This window comes from Fonsecaea erecta (assembly GCF_001651985.1).
Source record: "Fonsecaea erecta strain CBS 125763 chromosome Unknown Scaff3, whole genome shotgun sequence".
Lineage (NCBI taxonomy): Eukaryota > Fungi > Ascomycota > Eurotiomycetes > Chaetothyriales > Herpotrichiellaceae > Fonsecaea > Fonsecaea erecta.
In genome coordinates this window covers 1,401,363-1,419,902 of record NW_017387246.1, presented here as the reverse complement: position 1 = coordinate 1,419,902, position 18,540 = coordinate 1,401,363, and the positions used below count along the sequence as shown (strand labels likewise).

The following is an 18,540-nucleotide window of genomic DNA, read 5'->3' as shown; positions in this document are numbered from 1 at the left end:
CGACCTGGCTCGAGTTTTGCTACAACCTCCTCCAATTCCCACTCGCAACAGATCGCGCTGCTTCGGCCTTTGGGCACATAACGTTCTCACGACATCCGATATTCCCAACCTCTAATTCTGCGACTCGTCTCTCCTTTAATCGCCATACAGTAGCCACTGGACTCGTTTTCGGGTTGCACGCCCCACAGCCTCGAAATCACCCATCCTTTTCTCCATCGCGCATCTCATCGTCGCCGGTCACTGGCTACGGACGGTGTCGGATCAGCAAATTACTCAAGAGCATACTGTTGGACGTGAAAGAAAGAGGTGGATTCAGGCTCGAAGTAGAACTTGTGACATTAAGAAGATCTTATTGAACGCTCCAGACTTTTTTAAAGATGGCAGCATTCTCTAACGCCTCTGACGCGTTCTACGACGACGTCTCAGGGACTTCCCCGAGGGCATATCGAAATGCGCAGTTGAATCGCCAAGGCGGTAGAGCTGACCCTTATGGAAGCATGAGTGCTCCCATGTTTGGGACCGAGAGCGCTCTGCCCAATATGCGTTTCGACGGTATGCGAGAGAGCTTTGGTGCTCCTATGCCAAATCCTGGGGTCGGCAATATCAATTTTCCCTACGATGCAAGTGCTGCTCAAACGTGGAGTTCGGGGGGGGCGTCTTTGCAATCCTTTGGCAATGGCATGGGCACCATCCCTCAAAATGCCAACTATGGGCCATCGCGGAGTGTGAAGCCCAGCCGTGGTCGTGTGGGCATTTCCAACGTAGGTCTCCTGAAAACGAAGATACAGCATATCTTGACTAACTGACCAGACTCAGATTTGGTATGACCAGCCAGGGCAATTACAGCAACAGCACCCTGCGATCGTGGGACACCGCCCCGGTCCTCAAGGTCGCAGTGACCAGCAGGAAGACGATGACGAACTGATCCCCACGGCAATTGTGATCAAGAATATTCCCTTTGCAGTGAAGAAAGAGCAGCTTGTCCAGTTGATGGTCGATATGAACCTTCCTCTGCCATATGCATTCAACTATCATTTTGACAATGGCGTCTTCCGGGGATTGGCCTTTGCCAACTTCACTTCTCCCCAAGAGACTGAACAAGTCATCCAAGCTCTGAACCATATGGACTTGAGCGGTCGTAAATTGCGAGTCGAATACAAGAAAATGCTACCTCTCGCTGAACGGGAGCGCATTGAAAGGGAGAAGCGCGAACGCCGTGGTCAGTTGGAGGAACAACACCGTCCCATGGCACAGTCGCAGCTTCATAACCAAGTTTCGTTGTCGTCCATTTCGCGAAACACCCCATCGCCGCTGTCACACCGCAGCACAATGCCTGGTGAGTGGCCTTTCCCCCTGTCCCTCTGAATACCGGCTAACGTGGGTGTCAGACGTCGACATGAATGACCCCAAGACTCTCGAGTTCTATACCGAGATGACCCTATTTAGGCGAGATCCTACTCGTGAAGTCCTCATATTCCCTCCAACACTGGAGCCTCACCATCGTCGCATTGTCCACACCCTCGCCCACCACATGGGCTTGATGCACACATCCCGTGGCACAGGAGATCAGCGACAAGTCCATATTCACCGACCAGCGCCTGGCACGAATGTGAGCCCACCGACTCTCGCAGGCGGGTTTGGGTCCAATGATGGCATGCGCCAGGGTCTCGCCAGGTCTTCCACAGCGGACTTCAATGATGGCAGACAGTACGATGGTCCTGCGTTCAACACTCTCCGCGGTCAATCCTCGGTTGGATTGTTGGATGTCATGGACTCCAGCGCCTATGGCAGAAATGCCGATAGTAACCTGCGCAATGCCAAGTCCTTTGCAGACCTGCGATCATGGAGCCCTTCGCCGGTACCTTCTTCCGCGAGCTTCCCTGCAGCCTTACAGACCAACGGAGCACGTTTGCAGGCGTTGAACGATACAGCCGGTTCTAACACACCCACATTGACTCCGACGGCCTCTAATGCAGGCGTCAACCGAGATGAACCATTCCTCATCTCCAGCTTTTCGAATCTTTCCATGACTAACAACAGCGGCAGCCAGACCAGCCCTCGCCGGCAGCGCAGCTTCTTCGGGAACGGATCCGAGTGGACCGAAGGCCAAAACTACCAGCCCACTGCCCCGATTGGCAGCAAGCGAACCGTGAGCATCGGGCCGGAGACCACTTCTCAGAACAACAACCCCCTGCGTCAGTCGCGAGGGCCGAGTTCAACCAGCGCCATCGGATTCCGCCGACAGAACGGACGTGGCAGCGACGAATTGCGTACGGCCGCATCAGCAATTGCCGAATGAAGAGACTTAGCATATACCCCCCCTACTTTGATGACGCTCTCTGCTGAGCAAATGACGAGTCAATGATCCACGAACGACATGACCACCTCCTATCAGGAAACAACAAAAAGTTAGACGCATAGGGCAGCCTACATGACTGCATGATTGGACTACAGAAAAAGATTGTTGTAACGAAATGACACAGGACTCCTCAGGTGCGGCATAAAGCATTTTGTTACGAGGTCCCCAAGAAAGAATGATTGACTCTGGGTTGTACACTTTGTTTCTTGACTTGAATTTCCGAGAGAGTTGTGCATTACGGGCGTTGAGCGCCAGAGCGCTCGACAAGGAGCTCATACCGAGATTGTCGACTTATGGTGCAGTCGGGTTTTGGCATGGGATGAAGCGGAGCGAGTCTCCTGGTCATGATTTGCGTTTTTGATTGTGCGGGAGATGGATTTGTGTATGGGATACACTCGTTTTAATCAGCCGACGAACCGCCTCGAAGGGGTGACAGTAATACCAGATGATTGTTTGTTTGATTAGAATGGAACTTGATCAGCCTTGCCGAGTTGTGTGTCACTAGTTCGCTCAAGCAGCGAGAATCCAATTAGAAAGTAGACCAGGGACTGCTTATATAAGCTACGCCAAGCCCAGTCTCCCCCTCAACCACCTCACAGCCTCTTCTCCTCGACTCATCTCACCACTTGTCCAATGATCCCCCGCTATCAAGATGTCGTTCAGAAGCTTGATGGTGGTACTGGAGGCTACAGAGAATGACCTCTGTGCTGTCATCCGTCTCCCAGGGATGTCCTGGAAGCATGGAGCCAGAAGGGGGGTCCAAGAGCTGTCCGCTTGGCTCCCTTTCTCTGCAAGGCCTTCCAGACTCGGCCTCTCGACTGAAAGGCGACATTTATGATACTCTGGTATGTCAACTAAACTAATAGCACTTTTCCTACAGGATTCTTCTCGACTACTAACTTGGCCACTACTCTCCTCCTGGACCCGTCCTGAAGCAGGCAGCTTCTTGGACGCAGTGCAGTGTTGTCACAAGGTGGCGGGATTTGCCCAAATATGCCAAGCCCCGCCTTGCTCCACCCAAAGTGGCCTAGGGCCAATCATGTTTTGCCTCTTGCATCTTCGACCTATTTTCCTCGCTGTGCCTGCCACCCACTTATCCTTGCACCACTTGACCATCTCCCGTATCCCCATCCTCGATATCAACACACTCCGACGCGTCTTCGACGACTTCCATCGAACGCCGTCCTCGATACACTTGTCGCATCATCTCAACATACTGACACTTATCCTCATTCCCACCGCTTACAATGGCAGGAGGCAAGGGCAAGAGCATTGGTGGCAAGGCCACAGGCGCGAAGGATTCGGCGACGAAGACTCAGAAGTCTCACAGCGCAAAGGCTGGTCTTCAGGTGAGCTCACACTTGTCGCGCGAAGCTGGACAGAAGATAGGAGTGGCACAAAACCGTACTGCGTTGCGACGAGAGACTGAAATCGATGACTGTTGTGATGATAACGCGATGCAAAACTGTCCATCTCCTCCGGCAGTCGTCGGAAGTTGCCCTCTACCTCTGTGCCAGACTTGAGCGCATTCCCGCTGCGCATCACCTTTGTTGATTAGGCCTAAACTGACGCGTCTTTTACCAGTTCCCATGTGGTCGCGTCAAGCGTTTCCTCAAGAACAACACACAGAACAAGATGAGAGTTGGAGCCAAAGGTATGTTTTCCGTCGCTCTTCTTGCCATGCTATTGCGTGCAGACGCTAATGTCTTCCCATCCAGCTGCTGTCTACGTCACTGCCGTCCTAGAGTACTTGACTGCCGAAGTCCTGGAGCTCGCAGGCAACGCCGCTAAGGACCTGAAAGTCAAGCGCATCACACCCCGCCATCTGCAACTCGCCATTCGGGGTGATGAAGAGCTGGACACCTTGATCCGAGCGACCATCGCGTTTGGAGGCGTTCTCCCTCACATCAACAGAGCACTTCTCTTGAAGGTGGAGCAGAAGAAGAAGAGCAAGTTGGATGCATAGAGGCCTGGGCCAAGGGCATACCAGACGAACCACCTTTCGGCAACCCTGTTCCCGGCGTCTATGGGTATCTTGTAATGGGCTGAATTGTGGCGGTGTCATGCGAAAGGGCGATCCGAATGAGTGAACGAGAGAAACAACAAAGGACAGTACGGTTGACAGGAGGTTGTTATTGCATCATTTTCCGCGTGATTGTTTTACCATCCTGGTTTCTTGGGCTCACGGGGGATGTCGAGCTGCCTTCTGGCTTTGGCTTCCAGGTGGATGAACTACTGTAAAAAGAGAAGACCCTTTCGTTGCTCTGACCTGCCCATTCCCTGCTTACCGGTCAAACTTTTCTGATTCATCATAGGCGTCTTGTTGTCCTGTTGCACTACCGGTCTGCTCTTCCACGCAGACAGATGCACCCTTTCTCCGGTGCACCAGTCTCACTGAGGGAGTCAGTCTCTTGGTGGAGTCGGGTGTAGGTCCGTATTACTCACTGTACCACTTTTGTGATTTCCTCAAAACTGCCACCTGATGGAGACGACTGTATCTCGCGACTAGTTTTGACTTTCGCTGCTGCTTTTGGTTGTTCGCCTTCGCTCCGGCAGTTTACACGAGAAGCACGGCTGGTTCTCAGCACGTCTCCGTTCCTCTTTACTTTGTCCAACCTAGATGCAAATTGTTCTCAGCCCACTACCAGTGACACGACCGTTGTTTGCTATCTATCCTGTCCCATCCGACTGGCCTGGCCGTCTCTCTACTACGACACGCCTCAAGGCGAACCATCAGCAATCTGAGGTATGCGACCTTCAGCATGTATCCATCTCCCTCCCTTCGGAGATTTACTGTGTTCCTTCATGAATGGATGGTGAAACGGGCGCCTCGATGTCTCTCGTCGCCAGTGCCCTGAACCACGTCGATGTTTTCGTCCCTCTGTCGTGCGACATAATGTTTCACAGGTAAGCAGTGCCGCAACTGCCTTGATCAGGCTTGGAAGCGCCTTGACACGCTGACGTTTGTGGGAGAGGAGAGGGAGAGAGAAGCAAGAGCTAGATCCGTCATCAGAAAGCGCAGCAAGAACGGGTGGCTACCATATCTCCAATTGCACCTGTGACCACCGCAACGCCGACTCGTCTGCAACAGAGGCGGAAGTGACAACTTGAATCATTGTCCGAAGTATCTTATGGTCCAGTGTCGCCCGGAGGCCATGCTGCCTGAATGTTGCCTTTCGGGAAATGTCAATATGTTTGTTGCGCACAACAAATCGATGTGTGGATACAGAATCGTGTAACACCGCTTTGATGGACTGGCAATTACAACTATGCTCTCTACTTCTCCGGTGATGTTTGGACATAAAAGTCTGGATGTGGAGGATCACCTTAGGTAGGTCCAATCTGCCAACTGCGACTCGGACACCAACACACTCTCTCTTCTAGAAGGTCGAGAAATATAACTGTGATTAAAGGATCTCGCCGCAGTTATGGAAATGGGAGTCTGCAAGACGGTATCATTCCACCTTGCTGCTACTGCCACGACGCGCTTGTGGGACCTTAGCAAGCTACACAAGGCGACACATGCTAGGATTAAGTCGATTTATTACGTCCGTCCTTCGCGGGCAGCCTTATCAGATCCACGGTGCGCCTGTCATCCCCTGGCAAAGCAGGACACGAGGCACCGGCAGGATTGGGGCCAGCATATCCGTTGCTTCTCACGCCCTGCAATTCCCGTGGTCCAGTGAAGATGACCATGTCACTAACAATGGCAAAGCGTGAAGACCACATGTGGGTTCTCTCATTTCGTGGTCATGCTAAAAGAAGAGGCTGGTATTGTTGTCCTGGAAAAGCTGATCTGTATTTCGCCTTTGAAAATTCGTTCTCTAATCCAACCACTCCTCCGATCTGGGTACCGTCAAGTTTGGCGACCCGGATTCGATACCGCGCAAAATTCCTCTTGACTTTTCAGAGCAATCAACTAGTTTAACGACACCTTTTTAGGCGGCACGGTTGGCTTCGAAGATGCCGAGGAGGTCTCCTATTCCGTGGATCGACCATGAGAGCAACCTGCACTGGTATGATCCAGACATCGGCTTCAGGAGGAGCCACGATGATGATCAAGGTAATAGTTACAAGAAGACCCCAAACTCCAAAGGACACTCGGTAAGATTTTCAGGCTCAACCAGAGGAGGAGGTTCCAGCGGCACCAGTGATCGTGGTCGGAGTCTGCACCGGGGGAGAGGAGAGTAAGTCACAACACACAACGTCTATATCTACCCCCCACAAAGCCCTACGATTGCGAGAGACACCGTGGTAGAAGTACGAACTGCTTCCTGTTTTCCTGCCTTGCTGACACGTATCTTTGCAAATGGATGAAGAGACCCCGAACGCCGCGCCCTCTCAGCAGCCTTCTCCGGCGTTCCGCTCCCTCGAGACAGCGACCGCCGAGGCCGAGACCGCAACTCGGGCCGCCGATGCATCAACATCGAAGGTCCCTTTTATGACGAAGACTACGATCGGTGGGATTACTACGACACCAGCAGGCCCGGCGATCCCAGACGGCTGGACTACTGTCGACATGGCGAGATCGAAGTCGTTTGCCTGTACTGCAATGGGAGCTATGGACCTGTCGGAGGGGGTAGAGGACGGTCCCCTTCGAGAGGTGGAGGTCGAAGCCGGAGCCGGGGCCCGGACCGCCGTCGATGCCATCGCAGCAGCGACCGTCGACGTCGCCGCGGCCGATGGTCCCATGATGGCCATGAAGTCATCGCATGCTACCTAGGCGATGTCGATGGACACACAGGACCAACACCACGCCGGCGACCACGATCGGAGCAAGACTGGGAACCCGATCGCCAATGGGGTTGGGGACACGGCGCGTGCGGCCTCGAGCCGATGTACGACTACGGCCGGGTGTTTGATTTCGACCCTGACCGCCTTGGCGCTTCCGACTACTACTACGACTTCGGCTTTGGCTATGACTATGGCTTGGACGCTGGCTTTTATGACCACGACTTCGACTACTACGGTGACGGGAGTCGCAGGAGAAGGAGGAGCGGGAGGAGAGGGGGAACACGGAGAGACAACGGGCACCGACACGGACACGGACACGGGCATCGGAATCGAGCATCAGCGGACAACCTCTTGCGGGAGATGGACAGGATAGAACGGCGGGCGGACGAGGCTGAGCGTTGGTTGTTGAGGGAGTACGGGGCCTGAATGCCTACTTGAGCGGAAATGGCTTGGTGTGGTCTGGTCTGGAGGAAGCAGAGAGCAAACAGCGAAGACCCAAGACAAGATGCGAGAGTGGAAAGGGGAGGGGAGCGGGAGACTCGATGACACGAGACATGAGACACTCGCTCATTAATGGCACCATGAATGCTTAATTTTCTGTCTTTGAAACCGAAAAAGGGAGGGGTGGTTCTACTGTATCTCAGTCTATCGTGCTTGGTGCTGGGTGGATAGTCCCAAGACAAGATACAGACATGGAATCCATTTATTCCAGGAGGAAATAAATATTCAACTTCTGAGTTCTTCGCCTGGTGATACCTGGTACCTGGTGCCCAGTGCCAGCTCATATCCAAGCTTCGGACTCGCTCGTTCGTCTTCATACCCCACGGACGATGCTGTACTGTACATCTAGTACATCTATTGAATGCTTATGACTCGTCGTAGTCGTGCCGATGGCGCCGCCCATGGTTCGTCTTTTTCGTACAAATAATGGGTGTCGATGTCGGTGTCACACTGTATGTAGACTTGATGCTTCATAGCTTCACGAAAGCCCCATATTCACCCCATCATCAATCACAGCGTCTTTCTCGCCTTCTTGTTCTTGTTCTTGTTCTTTTTCCTCTTGTCGTTGTTCCCCTCGTGCTGGCTCTCCTGCTGTTCTGCCCTTTTCCGCTTGTCGCCCGCCTCGGGGCGCACGGAGCGGGATTTCCCAGTACCACCACCAATAGTAACATTCCGCGTCACATGCCCGCTGCCCGCCATACTGCGGTGTTTCTGCTCGATGGCCATTCGAACCCGGTTCATTTCTTCGTCCGAGTCTATGTCTGCGGCGGGCTTGGTGGGGCTGGCGCGTCTGCCTTGTTGTTGCTGTTGTTGTCGTCGTCGTGGTGTTGGTCTGTTAGACGAAGTGGGCACGGACAAGTCTGCCTCTGAGTCTGAGTCTGGATCCGAGCCTGAATCCGAGTCTGAGGCGGAGCTCAGATCTTGGTCGTCTCCAGTGTACCGGGGTTGGTCCTGCTGCCCAGTACTAGGCCTCAGCGTCCGCTTCTTGCGGTCGAATGAGCCAAAGGTCTGTCGGCCACTAGGTCGGTTGTTATTCCAAATGTCCTCCTCCTCCTCTTCTTCTTCTCCTTCTTCGTCCTCTGCTTCTTCGTCCTCTTCGCTCCGCCTATTATATAACAGACCAAAGCGCGATTTTGACCCTCCCCTGTTGGCATGTGCGTTCTTATGGGATGGTGATGTCACTTCGCCGTCTCCAGGAGATTTCATCTTCAGGTCCAGCACCCACTCTGTGTCTGCGCCTTCGAACCGGGTGGACGAACTCGTTCCTCCTCTCGGAGCGATGCCCAGGCTTGTATCTTGCGGTGCAATTGACGGTGTTCCAGGAGTAGAGGCCACCACTGGGGAGGAAGTCATACTGTCAATTTTCCGACGTTTCGCAAGCGGTTCGGTCGCGGGCGTGCGACCTGTAGACGAAGCTGGAGTGGACGTTGCGTTGGGCGTAGAGGCGGCAGCTCTTTGCATGAACTAGAGGGAATCAGGCCAAACCACAGACTTAGGATATGTAGGCTTCGGCGACCCTGTGGACGTAGAGGATGTCCGGCTCAAGGAGTTCGAACCAAAGTCGACTCACCTTCATGTTCAGCAGTCGCGAAGACATCTGCTTCGGCTGCTGCTGCGACGGCGTGCGCGCATTCTGCATGGGTGTACTGAAGCCTGCCATCTTACTGTTGAGAATTGTGCCAAAGAATATGTATTCTCCAGCATGTACGAAGCAGAAACAGGTAGAATCCAGGTCTTGATAGAGGTCAAGAAGCCCGCTTTAGCATTCGATGCAGCGGACGTTGTGACCTCCACCTGACACGGTCGTAAGTCTGACAGGTGCTGCACTGTTGACTGTTTCAGTCGCAGATACTACTTTCCAATCATGAGGATCGCGTGGTGTCAGAGCGGAGGTGGATTGTGACTTCAATATCGCAAACAACAAGTTGAAGGCGGAAAAGACGTTACGCGCATCCCGCGCCCATGCATCGGCCCGGGAGAATATTTCGCCGATACGTCAGTGCCACTACATACATTTACTGTTCAGAATTCATTCAAAAGTGTTAAAGGGCACCCTCGTCCTGGAGACGCTGACCTGAACTCGTTTCAGGAAGGACCTGGGAAACTTGAGCAAAATCGCTCATACTCATCCGTCATTCGACAGTCTCTATCTGTTTAGGGACGGCGTCACTTCCACTTGGGCGTCGATAATACTGCGAACAGCCCGTTCTCGCACCTCTCAATAAGGCTGCTGACCCTGAAATACATCTTTCTCCCCTTCGCATCTGAATCTGCTGGGTTTCTCGACTGGGAACCGTCATCAACTGCGGACAGTCTCCAGATAGGCATTTCGCATTGCCCACTGAGGCATCGAAATCCGTTGGTGTCGGAGGTATCAGCACTGTGGTATTGTTGAAAGAACAACGGCGTCACGCAATAGCCTGCGGTGGCTTTTCCATCGGTGAGTAACGATGAATTGGAGATTATGGTGAGATCCAACCGTTTCAGCGTTTCTCGCCTTGGATGGTCGCTACCACCTTTCTCGTATGCTTCGACGCCCGAAATTCCAAATACCAGATCCCCTGCCACGTGCCAGTATTCAGAGTGCCATTCGTGATAGGAATCGTAACACTTGCACCAATAAGTGCCGACTTGATATGTGCCTAATCGACTCATGAGTATCGCCATATGCTTTGAGGAAGAGATATACACCTACAGGCATGTCATCCAAGCCTTCCGCCGAGTGTCGGTATAAATTGCCCTTCCTGTCTTCTGGGGCAATTCGGTCAAGCGCATCGCTCATATCTTCTCTTACATCACTGTCCCAGTTTTCATTCAAAGAAAGCGCGCATGAGGTGTGTTGTATAAACAGGTTCAGAAGTCCAACTTTGTATTCTGTGATCTCCGGCAATGCCGACACAACCTGGTCTGTTATGAGGTAGGAGCCACGAGACTTGGAAGGAAGTGTAAAGGTTTTCTGAAGCCACGTTGTTGACATGTTGGGGCCTGGGAGGCACTCGAAAGTAACGGAGCGAGGGGCTGTCGTTTCGGATGGAGATATGAGCAGACGAACGGGAAGACCGAGAATGTACTGTGGAAGCCCTGGAAATAAAGCAAGGGTCAAAATCAGAACCGTGACAAATGTGAAATATTTGGATTGAGTAAAGTCCAGTGTTGGCATATCTTAGAAAGATTGTGACGGTAGAATGTCGAACTGCGGCATCAACGAGTTATCCGCATATACGTCATATGCCACCGGCAAACCTTCCTGGACAAACCCGCCCCATTTCTTTCCTCTCGGTGTTGATGTACCTTATGAAAGAAATATATCAATCTGCTCATGGCACTCCTTGAAATCGCCTGTTTCAACGTCGACTCTGCACTGGCCGCAGGGCAGGCTGGGGCAGATCGCGTCGAGCTGTGTGATCGTGCAGATGTCGGTGGAATAACGCCGCCCTCAAGTTGGATCGCCGACCTGCGCGAGAAGATCGAGATACCTATTCATGCCATGGTCCGCCCCCGAGGCGGTGATTTTGTCTATTCACCCGACGAATTCCAGGAGATGAAAGACACCATAACGGGTCTCAAAGCGATTGCAGACGGCTTTGTCTTTGGCATCCTCAAGCCCGACCGGACGGTCGATGCTGCAAGAACCTCAGAATTAGTTGAACTGGCAGCTCCTCTGCCGTGCACGTTCCATCGTGCGTTTGATGAAACCACAGATTTGCCTCGAGCTCTCGAGGATGTTGTTGGCTGTGGGATTCGTACCATCCTGACCTCTGGTGGTGTTTCAAACGCCTTTCAAAATTGTGATGTTCTTGCGCTGCTTGTGAAGCAAGCAGGCGGTCGGGTTGTGGTCATGCCAGGTGGAGGCGTGCGGTCAACAAATATCGAGGAACTGAAAAGGAGGACAAACGCCCTCGTGTTTCATTCTTCAGCCCTGGTTGCGGAACAAAAGGTTGCTGACGTGGCTGAGATCAGGCAGATGAAGGTGATTCTGCAGCCAAAGTCTTGAAATGAAGCTGTCGAATGCCTGCAACGACACGTATCGACTGACGATTTTGGTCAAAGCAATTAAAGCGTTGTTGCTTTCATAACTTCGAGCAGCCTACGAGGTAACCGAGTCGAATGCCGGACTGTCTGCGAAATCGTTGGTAGTTTACATCTTGCCTGATTCGAAGCATAAACGAGCCTAGCTTAGTGTTTTCCAACTATCAGGCTGCCGCAGGAGATGATCCCAGATTTCCAAATGGTCTGACTGGTTGACTCCCGGTCTTTCTTACGAACTTCGCCTGACCATTTGTCAACCCACGTGTTACTGGGATCTTTTATATGAGCCGAGACATTGCGTGTCGGGATTGGTCAAACACGTCAGCATGCGACCCGGGCCCAAACTCGAACCCGACAACAGTTGATCATGGACGTCAAAGAATACCCTCATCTCTGCGTGGATGTAGCAGTAGAGGGCATCTTGCTGGGTTCAGAAGAAGCCAGCCGCCCTCTTATTTAAACAGCTATTTTTTTTCTGAAGCCGGTTTTACCGTGTTCTTCGAGCACAGTAGCACACAGCTCCAATTCGACTCAGAAGCGACGGAAGCCTCACTGCTCGCCATGGCCAACTCATCTGGTCCTACACCGAGACAAGATTCTCCACATACTGACTATCCCGTTTCAATCGGTCGGAAGTTTGATCCTGATGGGAATGTACTGCCTTTTCCCGGGAACACGATCATCTGTCATCTCTCCCCAGATCACGCTTTGTTCCGTGCAATGCTCGGTCTATATGATGCACTTGGACACCACAAGCTTGCGTCACTATACACCTTGTTACCGCCCGAAAGCTGGCACATGACTGTCTTTGAAGGCGTTACTGATCAGACTCGGGAGCCCCATGTCTGGCCGGCGGATTTGCCTCTCGATGCCCCTCTGAGCCGGTGCACGGATCTCTTCAAAAAGAAGCTCGAAAACTTTGGTATCGAGGGCGAGCCACCGTTTCAAATGACTATTGTTGGCTACGATCCATTGATAGATGGCATTGCCCTGAGAGCCGTTCCAGCGACTTCCGCCGACGAAACCAGACTCCGCGGTCTCCGACATCGCCTCTCTGAGGTCCTGCAGCTGCACCATCCTGCTCACGACAGATATTCTTTTCACATCAGTCTCGCATACATTCTCCGCCGTCTGGAAAACCAGCAACATCAGGAGCTTTCAGATTTTCTGGAAGAGTATCGGCCCAAACTCCCTCCTCATTTCGAAATGGGGATTCCGGAATTCTGCACCTTTGAGGATATGTTTGCTTTCAATCGGCAATTTTTTCTGGGACTAGCTCCTGAAAAGACTTGATCTTGGATATATATTGGGCTATACAGGCGCGATCGAGCACAACGTCCAAGGTTACTTGATAAGGTCAGACATCTAGTCAGTAATAATTCTACCAGCTGAAGATAAGTTCCCTAATATGCTTCAAAGCCAGCGCGCCAACCAGTCCAGAGCCTGCTTCTCCGACTCCTCCAGGCATGCGCGTTCCTCTGGGTCGTCTGGATTGCCTCTCACAGCGAACCCATGCCGGCCCGGTTTATAAACCTTATGCTCTACTTCTGGCAGCTTCCTCCCTGCTGCCTTTGCTCTCGCGTGGACTTCTTCTACCTTGCCCTTCTGCTCAATATTCACGCCCTGATCCTCCAGCCCCCATCCGATCGTGACAGGAACGACCAAAGCTTCGACATCAGCTGGAATGGCAAGATGACTAGGATGCAAAGCCACCACTGCGTCCACAAGCGGCACCTTTTTACCATCAACCTCAATCATGTTGCTTTCCAAACCGGCTCGAATCGCATACTTCCCACCCCAGCAGAATCCGACCATTCCGATCTTCTGGCTTGGGGGAGTCGAGCGCCTCAACGCCTGTAAGAAATCCATGCAGATTTGGTTGGTAGGCCCCTCCTTGTGCCTCGTCATCCACATGACGAACGACGGCGCCCTCGCAAGAATGCCAGTGTACTTTGCCAACGTCGACTGCTTTTTCGCATCGACCGGGAGGAAAACATCGGCAGTCTTCAGCGGTACCGGATCCCCCTTGAAGAAGTCTGGGAGATACACAAGCCATTCGCCGCTCTTGGCGTAGGCGTCCGCAATCAGTTTGTTGTTGGGAAATGGCAGGCCAAAGATATCTGAATAGACGACAACGATGCCCCGCGGGTTGGTCCGGTTGCCGACCACGTAGGTATTAAGCCCGTGAATCTCTTCTTCACTGCCCTGTGGCTGGCCATGGAGAATGGTGCCCTGGGAAATGTGGTGAGTGGAATGCGTTGGTTAAGTTTGAAACCAGGTGTCCTACCTTGATGCACTCTTCGCACGAGGGATCTATTTGTGGACTTGAAGAGCTCATATCGCCAGTCGAATACAAACAGGCCCTCTCCGAGTTGTTCGCTCGAAATGCCGTGTGATCTTGGTCACGGATGAAATTTCTGCTCAACGCACAGTGGTGTAGGTCGACGACTTAGCAATAGCAAAGGCTCCAGAGATACTACATGGTTGTTATACCAGCTCTTCCACAGGGACAACCCTCATCCGATCGGCCGGCGACGTAGTGGTCGGCGAGCTGGTTCACCCGTCGCTTGTCTCGGTGAGTTCTCGCGCACTTTTCGGACAGGATTCTATTCGTCAATAGACGGCGAGGCCCATCAAGTAACTGTATCAGGCATAGTTCAGGCGCCCGGCTTTTAGAAGAACTGTGACTGGGGGCCGACCCTCTCACACTTTGTCGCGACACGGAGTAACCAGCCAGTCAGCCAGAGATATATCAGCGCCTATCCCCTCGCACAGAGGCCATGTCGCAGAGCTCGTCAGCGGCAATACCCACGCTTTCCTCGGTGTCGATCGCCGAAAAGACTGCGAATGCTCCTGCGGCGGCCAGCAGGGATGCCCCGACACCGCCTCGACCGGCATCTAAATTACGCAGTTGCCTTGTATGTCGCGCACGCAAGGTTCGCTGTGACAAGAAGTCACCCTGCTCCAATTGCCGCCGAGCCAACATCGCCTGTGTCATTCCGTCAGATGACCGCCCGCCGAGGTGGGCGCGTCGTCTCCATCATCTCACCAACAATCCTCCAGCGTCAGACGCTCCGCAACCGTTGGACGCCAATGCGGACCTTGACAAGGTCATGGAGAGACTGCGCAACCTTGAGCTCCTGGTGAAGGATCTGAGCGGTCAGTTGGAGCAGACTCGTGCAGCGACGACGAGCTCGGCTGGCGGCAATTCATCTAGAGTCAATTCGCCTGATGATAGTTCGATCAAGAATCGGGACAGAGAGCACGAGAGGACGCTGTCACCGGCGACTGATATCAGCAAACTTCGTCAACACTTTGGCCGCTTGGTGCTCCAAAATGCCGGTCGCAGCCATTATGTGAGCAGCGCCTTCTGGACCCGGGTCGACGAAGAGGTCAGCTCGCCATTGCGTTTACGTCCCCATCTTCGACGAAAAGATTCACTGACTTTCAGCGCAGCTCGATGGCTTAGAGGCCGATAGTGGGGGTCAAGTAACAGACGATTCGGACAGCTCATGGGATGATGCAGCTCTTGAAGAGACAGTGCCCACCCAGGACACCGAGCGGACGCCCTGGCAACGCCATGCGTTCCTGTTTCGACATAATCTAGCTCCTGCAGCTCCCAATCTCGACGAGCTACATCCGCTACCCTCACATTTGCCCATCCTTCTGGACAGCTTTTCGAGAAACGTGAACGTGTTCATGCAAATTGTCCACATCCCAACCTTCACGAAGATGGTCTTTGGTCCTGACGGTGTTCGCATGGCCCACCTCACACCATCTCATGAAGCCTTAATATTCTCCGTCTCTTACGCTGCTGTAACATCCATGGAGGAGGACGATGTGAGCCCTCCCTTGACCGTGACGTTAGAGGTCGGCCAGACATGATTAAGCTGTGTTGACCATGTTTCCTGTGCAGGCAATGAACCACTTTGGCTCCCCCAAATCCGAACTGAGTCTCAAGTATCGTCTTGGGCTGGAGCATTGCCTGGCCAAGGCTGATTTCCTGACCCTCCCCAATCTGGAACTAGTCCAGGCGTTTGCCCTCTTTCTATGCCTTGCCCGACGACATGACAGTCCGAGGTTTGTGTGGATGATGACTGGGCTCGTCATCAGAATGGCGCAGTACCTTGGTTTGCAGCGAGATGGACTTCATTTCAAACACCAAAGACCTTTTGAGACTGAGATGCGGCGACGCGTCTGGTGGACTCTGTGTCGACTGGATTTACGGGCATCTGAGGACCAAGGAACAGATCTAAGCATCGCGCACGGCAGCTTCGACACAAAGATCCCACTCAACGTCAACGATGGAGACATAGATCCTGAGTCGAAACAGACTCCCACAGAGCGGCAGGGCATCACCGACATGACATTTACACGCATCTCCGCTGGAATCGTCGACATTATGAGGCAGATGATGATATCTAGTGCCGGTGAGCACCAGAGCCGTCTTTTGAACGAAATCTACGGGAATTTCGAACGGGAGTATCTTCAACACACGAGTGAATCAGGGAACATTGCCTACTGGGTCGCCGCCACCGTCGCGCGAATGGTCATGGCCAAGATGACGCTCATCGTGTATCTCCCGACTCTCTTTTCTACCCCTAGCGAGCCCACGTCGGACGAGATCAGAACCAAGTTGCTTGTCTCGGCAATGGAGGTCGCAGAATACAACCATGCACTCAACGCCGAAGAGGCATGTCGGCATTGGCGCTGGCTTTATCAGAGCCACACCCACTGGCATGCCATTGTATTCCTCCTGATCGAGATTTCACGACGGCCGTGGTCGTCTACCGTCGAGAGGGCTTGGGTTGTCCTCCACAGTAAATGGCTGATTCCGGCCCAGGCTCTAGCAGACAACAACCTTCGCATATGGATTCCGCTACGAAAGCTGATTACCAAGGCCCAGAAGCATCGGGACGCCGAGCTCCAAAGGCTCCGCGCCGATCCACAGGCGGCTGCATTGCTGGAAATGGAAGACTACAAGACTCCTGTGCCTGCAAGCTCTGCTCCATTCCCAGCCAGATCCAGTGTGGACAGTTTCCGTGAGCGATGGCGCCGGCTCGTAGCCACCCCAGTGCTGCCCCTCGACCAGCGACACATACCGCGCACCTCTAACGCAAGACTTGCCGACCCTACAGTCCATGAAGTCCACAGGGAGCCTTTGTTTGCCGGGTTGATTCCTCCAAGTAACTCCGGGGATTCCGAGTTCGACATCCCCTCTGAAGTAACGTCCTTAAGCATGAACGGACTGCAAAATGACGAAATCCCGAAGAACATCAACAACAACGACCCTCATTCGTCAATGAACACGAACATTCCCAGGGAGCCGGCTTCTGAACAGCCCGTTGAGCCACCATATAACACCATTCGCACGGGGCCTGGCGACCTGGTTGACGGCCGGACCATGGGTCCGGGTTTCCACCCTTGGCTCTGGGCAGATGCGGACCCATCAGTCGACGTGTTCTCGAACTGGGAGATTGATTCCGTCGATGCCAATATGGACCTTGGAGGGGAAATGAACTGGTATAATTGGCTCGAGTCTGCCAGAGGGATGGAGAGGGACGCAGGCCCTACTTATGGCACGAGATGGACTGAATCCACTCGGAATCCCTAGCTTGGATCCCAGCGGGAAGTCGAGTATGCTCTCTACAGCGAGATAGCTGTCCAGCATCCTGACTTGGTGACCATATCAAGTGCATTTGAGATTGCCAACTTACCCAATCTGGGCAAACCTTGTTCGGGGTTGATGTGCTCTGACGAGTCAGCGAGCTTTCATCCAGGCTCTTCCACCAGACAGTTAACAACTCACCAGTGTGGTCTCGAACCTTGGTGGCAGGAAGAAGGAGACCACTCTGTCAGCTCCGGTGGCTTGACCAAGGTCGTTTCTTATGCTGGCTGGACTCATCGAGTGTACCTCGTACGCCTCTGAGGATCAGCATTTCCGCCCTCCCCGACACGAAGTGGAGTCTCAAAGCGGCGTTAAGCTTTGGCTCCAATCTCACAGCCGCATTCCCAGGGCTTGAGGAGCAGGGCACGGCGTCTTGTGCTTCACGCCGAGCAATCAACTAGGAATGCCAGCCACCTATGTACTCGTAGATATGTAGGTAGGTCCAAGAAAATATCGTTCAGAGGGCGGACCACTAGCAGGATTTCCCAGCCTCCGGTCGTCGTCCTTATGCTTCCTTCATCCGATCCCCAGTCAATGAACCAACCAAACCCCGTCAAGTGGCGATCGCCCCCGCGTTTGCTTTGCTAAGGTAGGTAGGTAGGTAAGAAGTGAACCTTGGGGACTGTTGTATTTTCCTTCTCGACTGCTCTTCTGCCCGAGGGCACCAAGAGTTCGGTAGTCGTAACAGGGTCCGAGAACATGCCCTTCCATCCGTCAGCGACTCTCTATCTCTACGCGTACTAGCAGCTTGCAGAGGTGCAAACGAGTTGGCTTTGGCAAGGGGCATGCGTGAGGGCCATCCAGTGTCAACTTAACTCGTTGTGTTACAATGGTGGGTGGCTGGTTTCCCGTGGGGAAGAGCCACTGGAGCTGAACTGCAAGATTAATGATGGAGTGGAGCATTGCCTCGTCTATCTTGCAGCAGCAATGGGTTTGACTTCAGGCAGAGGGATATAGAACCAGAAAGTCTTCTGGCGTGGGTAAGTCGACTCGTCCCTGAGTTTGAGAGGGGAGGCTTTGCTTTCTTTGGGAGAGTTGATTCTTTTTTTTCTTTTCTTCGAGAAAGTCAAGGCTCTATCTTGTAACTGGACGGAGTAGAGATTGATCCAAATCAATTCAACCATCCCTCCGAGAACTCCCGTTTGGGGCACTACCTACAAAAGGAAAGTGCGATAACTATATGTACAGCCATTCTTCCATCAACAGCGGGCAAACCAACTGAGTATCCCACTTCCAAATGGCGGAGAGA

General features: G+C 53.1%; 9 protein-coding genes across 9 annotated transcripts; 6 read left to right on the top strand and 3 right to left on the bottom strand.

The window, feature by feature from the left end:
- Positions 1-377: 377 nt before the first annotated feature.
- Positions 378-2,299, top strand: AYL99_03754 (hypothetical protein; the record flags this gene model as incomplete). Its single annotated transcript, XM_018835268.1, has 3 exons — positions 378-761; positions 817-1,336; positions 1,389-2,299. The coding sequence occupies 3 exons, from the start codon at positions 378-380 to the stop codon at positions 2,297-2,299; spliced, it is 1,815 nt and encodes a 604-aa protein (XP_018694918.1).
- A 1,307-nt stretch (positions 2,300-3,606) lies between these two features.
- AYL99_03753 (histone H2A.Z) lies at positions 3,607-4,325 on the top strand (the record flags this gene model as incomplete). The annotated part of the gene is made up of 3 exons (XM_018835267.1): positions 3,607-3,708; positions 3,944-4,013; positions 4,078-4,325. 3 exons carry the CDS (start codon positions 3,607-3,609, stop codon positions 4,323-4,325), a joined length of 420 nt encoding a protein of 139 aa, XP_018694917.1.
- Positions 4,326-6,668: 2,343 nt separating this feature from the next.
- On the top strand, positions 6,669-7,519 carry AYL99_03752 (hypothetical protein; the record flags this gene model as incomplete). The annotated part of the gene is made up of 2 exons (XM_018835266.1): positions 6,669-7,044; positions 7,104-7,519. 2 exons carry the CDS (start codon positions 6,669-6,671, stop codon positions 7,517-7,519), a joined length of 792 nt encoding a protein of 263 aa, XP_018694916.1.
- Positions 7,520-8,104: 585 nt separating this feature from the next.
- AYL99_03751 (hypothetical protein) lies at positions 8,105-9,254 on the bottom strand (the record flags this gene model as incomplete). The annotated part of the gene is made up of 2 exons (XM_018835265.1): positions 8,105-9,058; positions 9,165-9,254. 2 exons carry the CDS (start codon positions 9,252-9,254, stop codon positions 8,105-8,107), a joined length of 1,044 nt encoding a protein of 347 aa, XP_018694915.1.
- An 823-nt stretch (positions 9,255-10,077) lies between these two features.
- Positions 10,078-10,571, bottom strand: AYL99_03750 (secondary thiamine-phosphate synthase enzyme; the record flags this gene model as incomplete). The annotated part of the gene is made up of 2 exons (XM_018835264.1): positions 10,078-10,236; positions 10,290-10,571. The coding sequence occupies 2 exons, from the start codon at positions 10,569-10,571 to the stop codon at positions 10,078-10,080; spliced, it is 441 nt and encodes a 146-aa protein (XP_018694914.1).
- Positions 10,572-10,913: 342 nt separating this feature from the next.
- AYL99_03749 (hypothetical protein) lies at positions 10,914-11,588 on the top strand (the record flags this gene model as incomplete). The annotated part of the gene is made up of 1 exon (XM_018835263.1): positions 10,914-11,588. One exon carries the CDS (start codon positions 10,914-10,916, stop codon positions 11,586-11,588), a length of 675 nt encoding a protein of 224 aa, XP_018694913.1.
- Positions 11,589-12,184: 596 nt separating this feature from the next.
- On the top strand, positions 12,185-12,916 carry AYL99_03748 (hypothetical protein; the record flags this gene model as incomplete). Its single annotated transcript, XM_018835262.1, has 1 exon — positions 12,185-12,916. One exon carries the CDS (start codon positions 12,185-12,187, stop codon positions 12,914-12,916), a length of 732 nt encoding a protein of 243 aa, XP_018694912.1.
- Positions 12,917-13,036: 120 nt separating this feature from the next.
- AYL99_03747 (hypothetical protein) lies at positions 13,037-13,961 on the bottom strand (the record flags this gene model as incomplete). The annotated part of the gene is made up of 2 exons (XM_018835261.1): positions 13,037-13,855; positions 13,911-13,961. 2 exons carry the CDS (start codon positions 13,959-13,961, stop codon positions 13,037-13,039), a joined length of 870 nt encoding a protein of 289 aa, XP_018694911.1.
- Positions 13,962-14,403: 442 nt separating this feature from the next.
- AYL99_03746 (hypothetical protein) lies at positions 14,404-17,237 on the top strand (the record flags this gene model as incomplete). Its single annotated transcript, XM_018835260.1, has 3 exons — positions 14,404-15,015; positions 15,080-15,463; positions 15,540-17,237. The coding sequence occupies 3 exons, from the start codon at positions 14,404-14,406 to the stop codon at positions 17,235-17,237; spliced, it is 2,694 nt and encodes an 897-aa protein (XP_018694910.1).
- Positions 17,238-18,540: the final 1,303 nt, after the last annotated feature.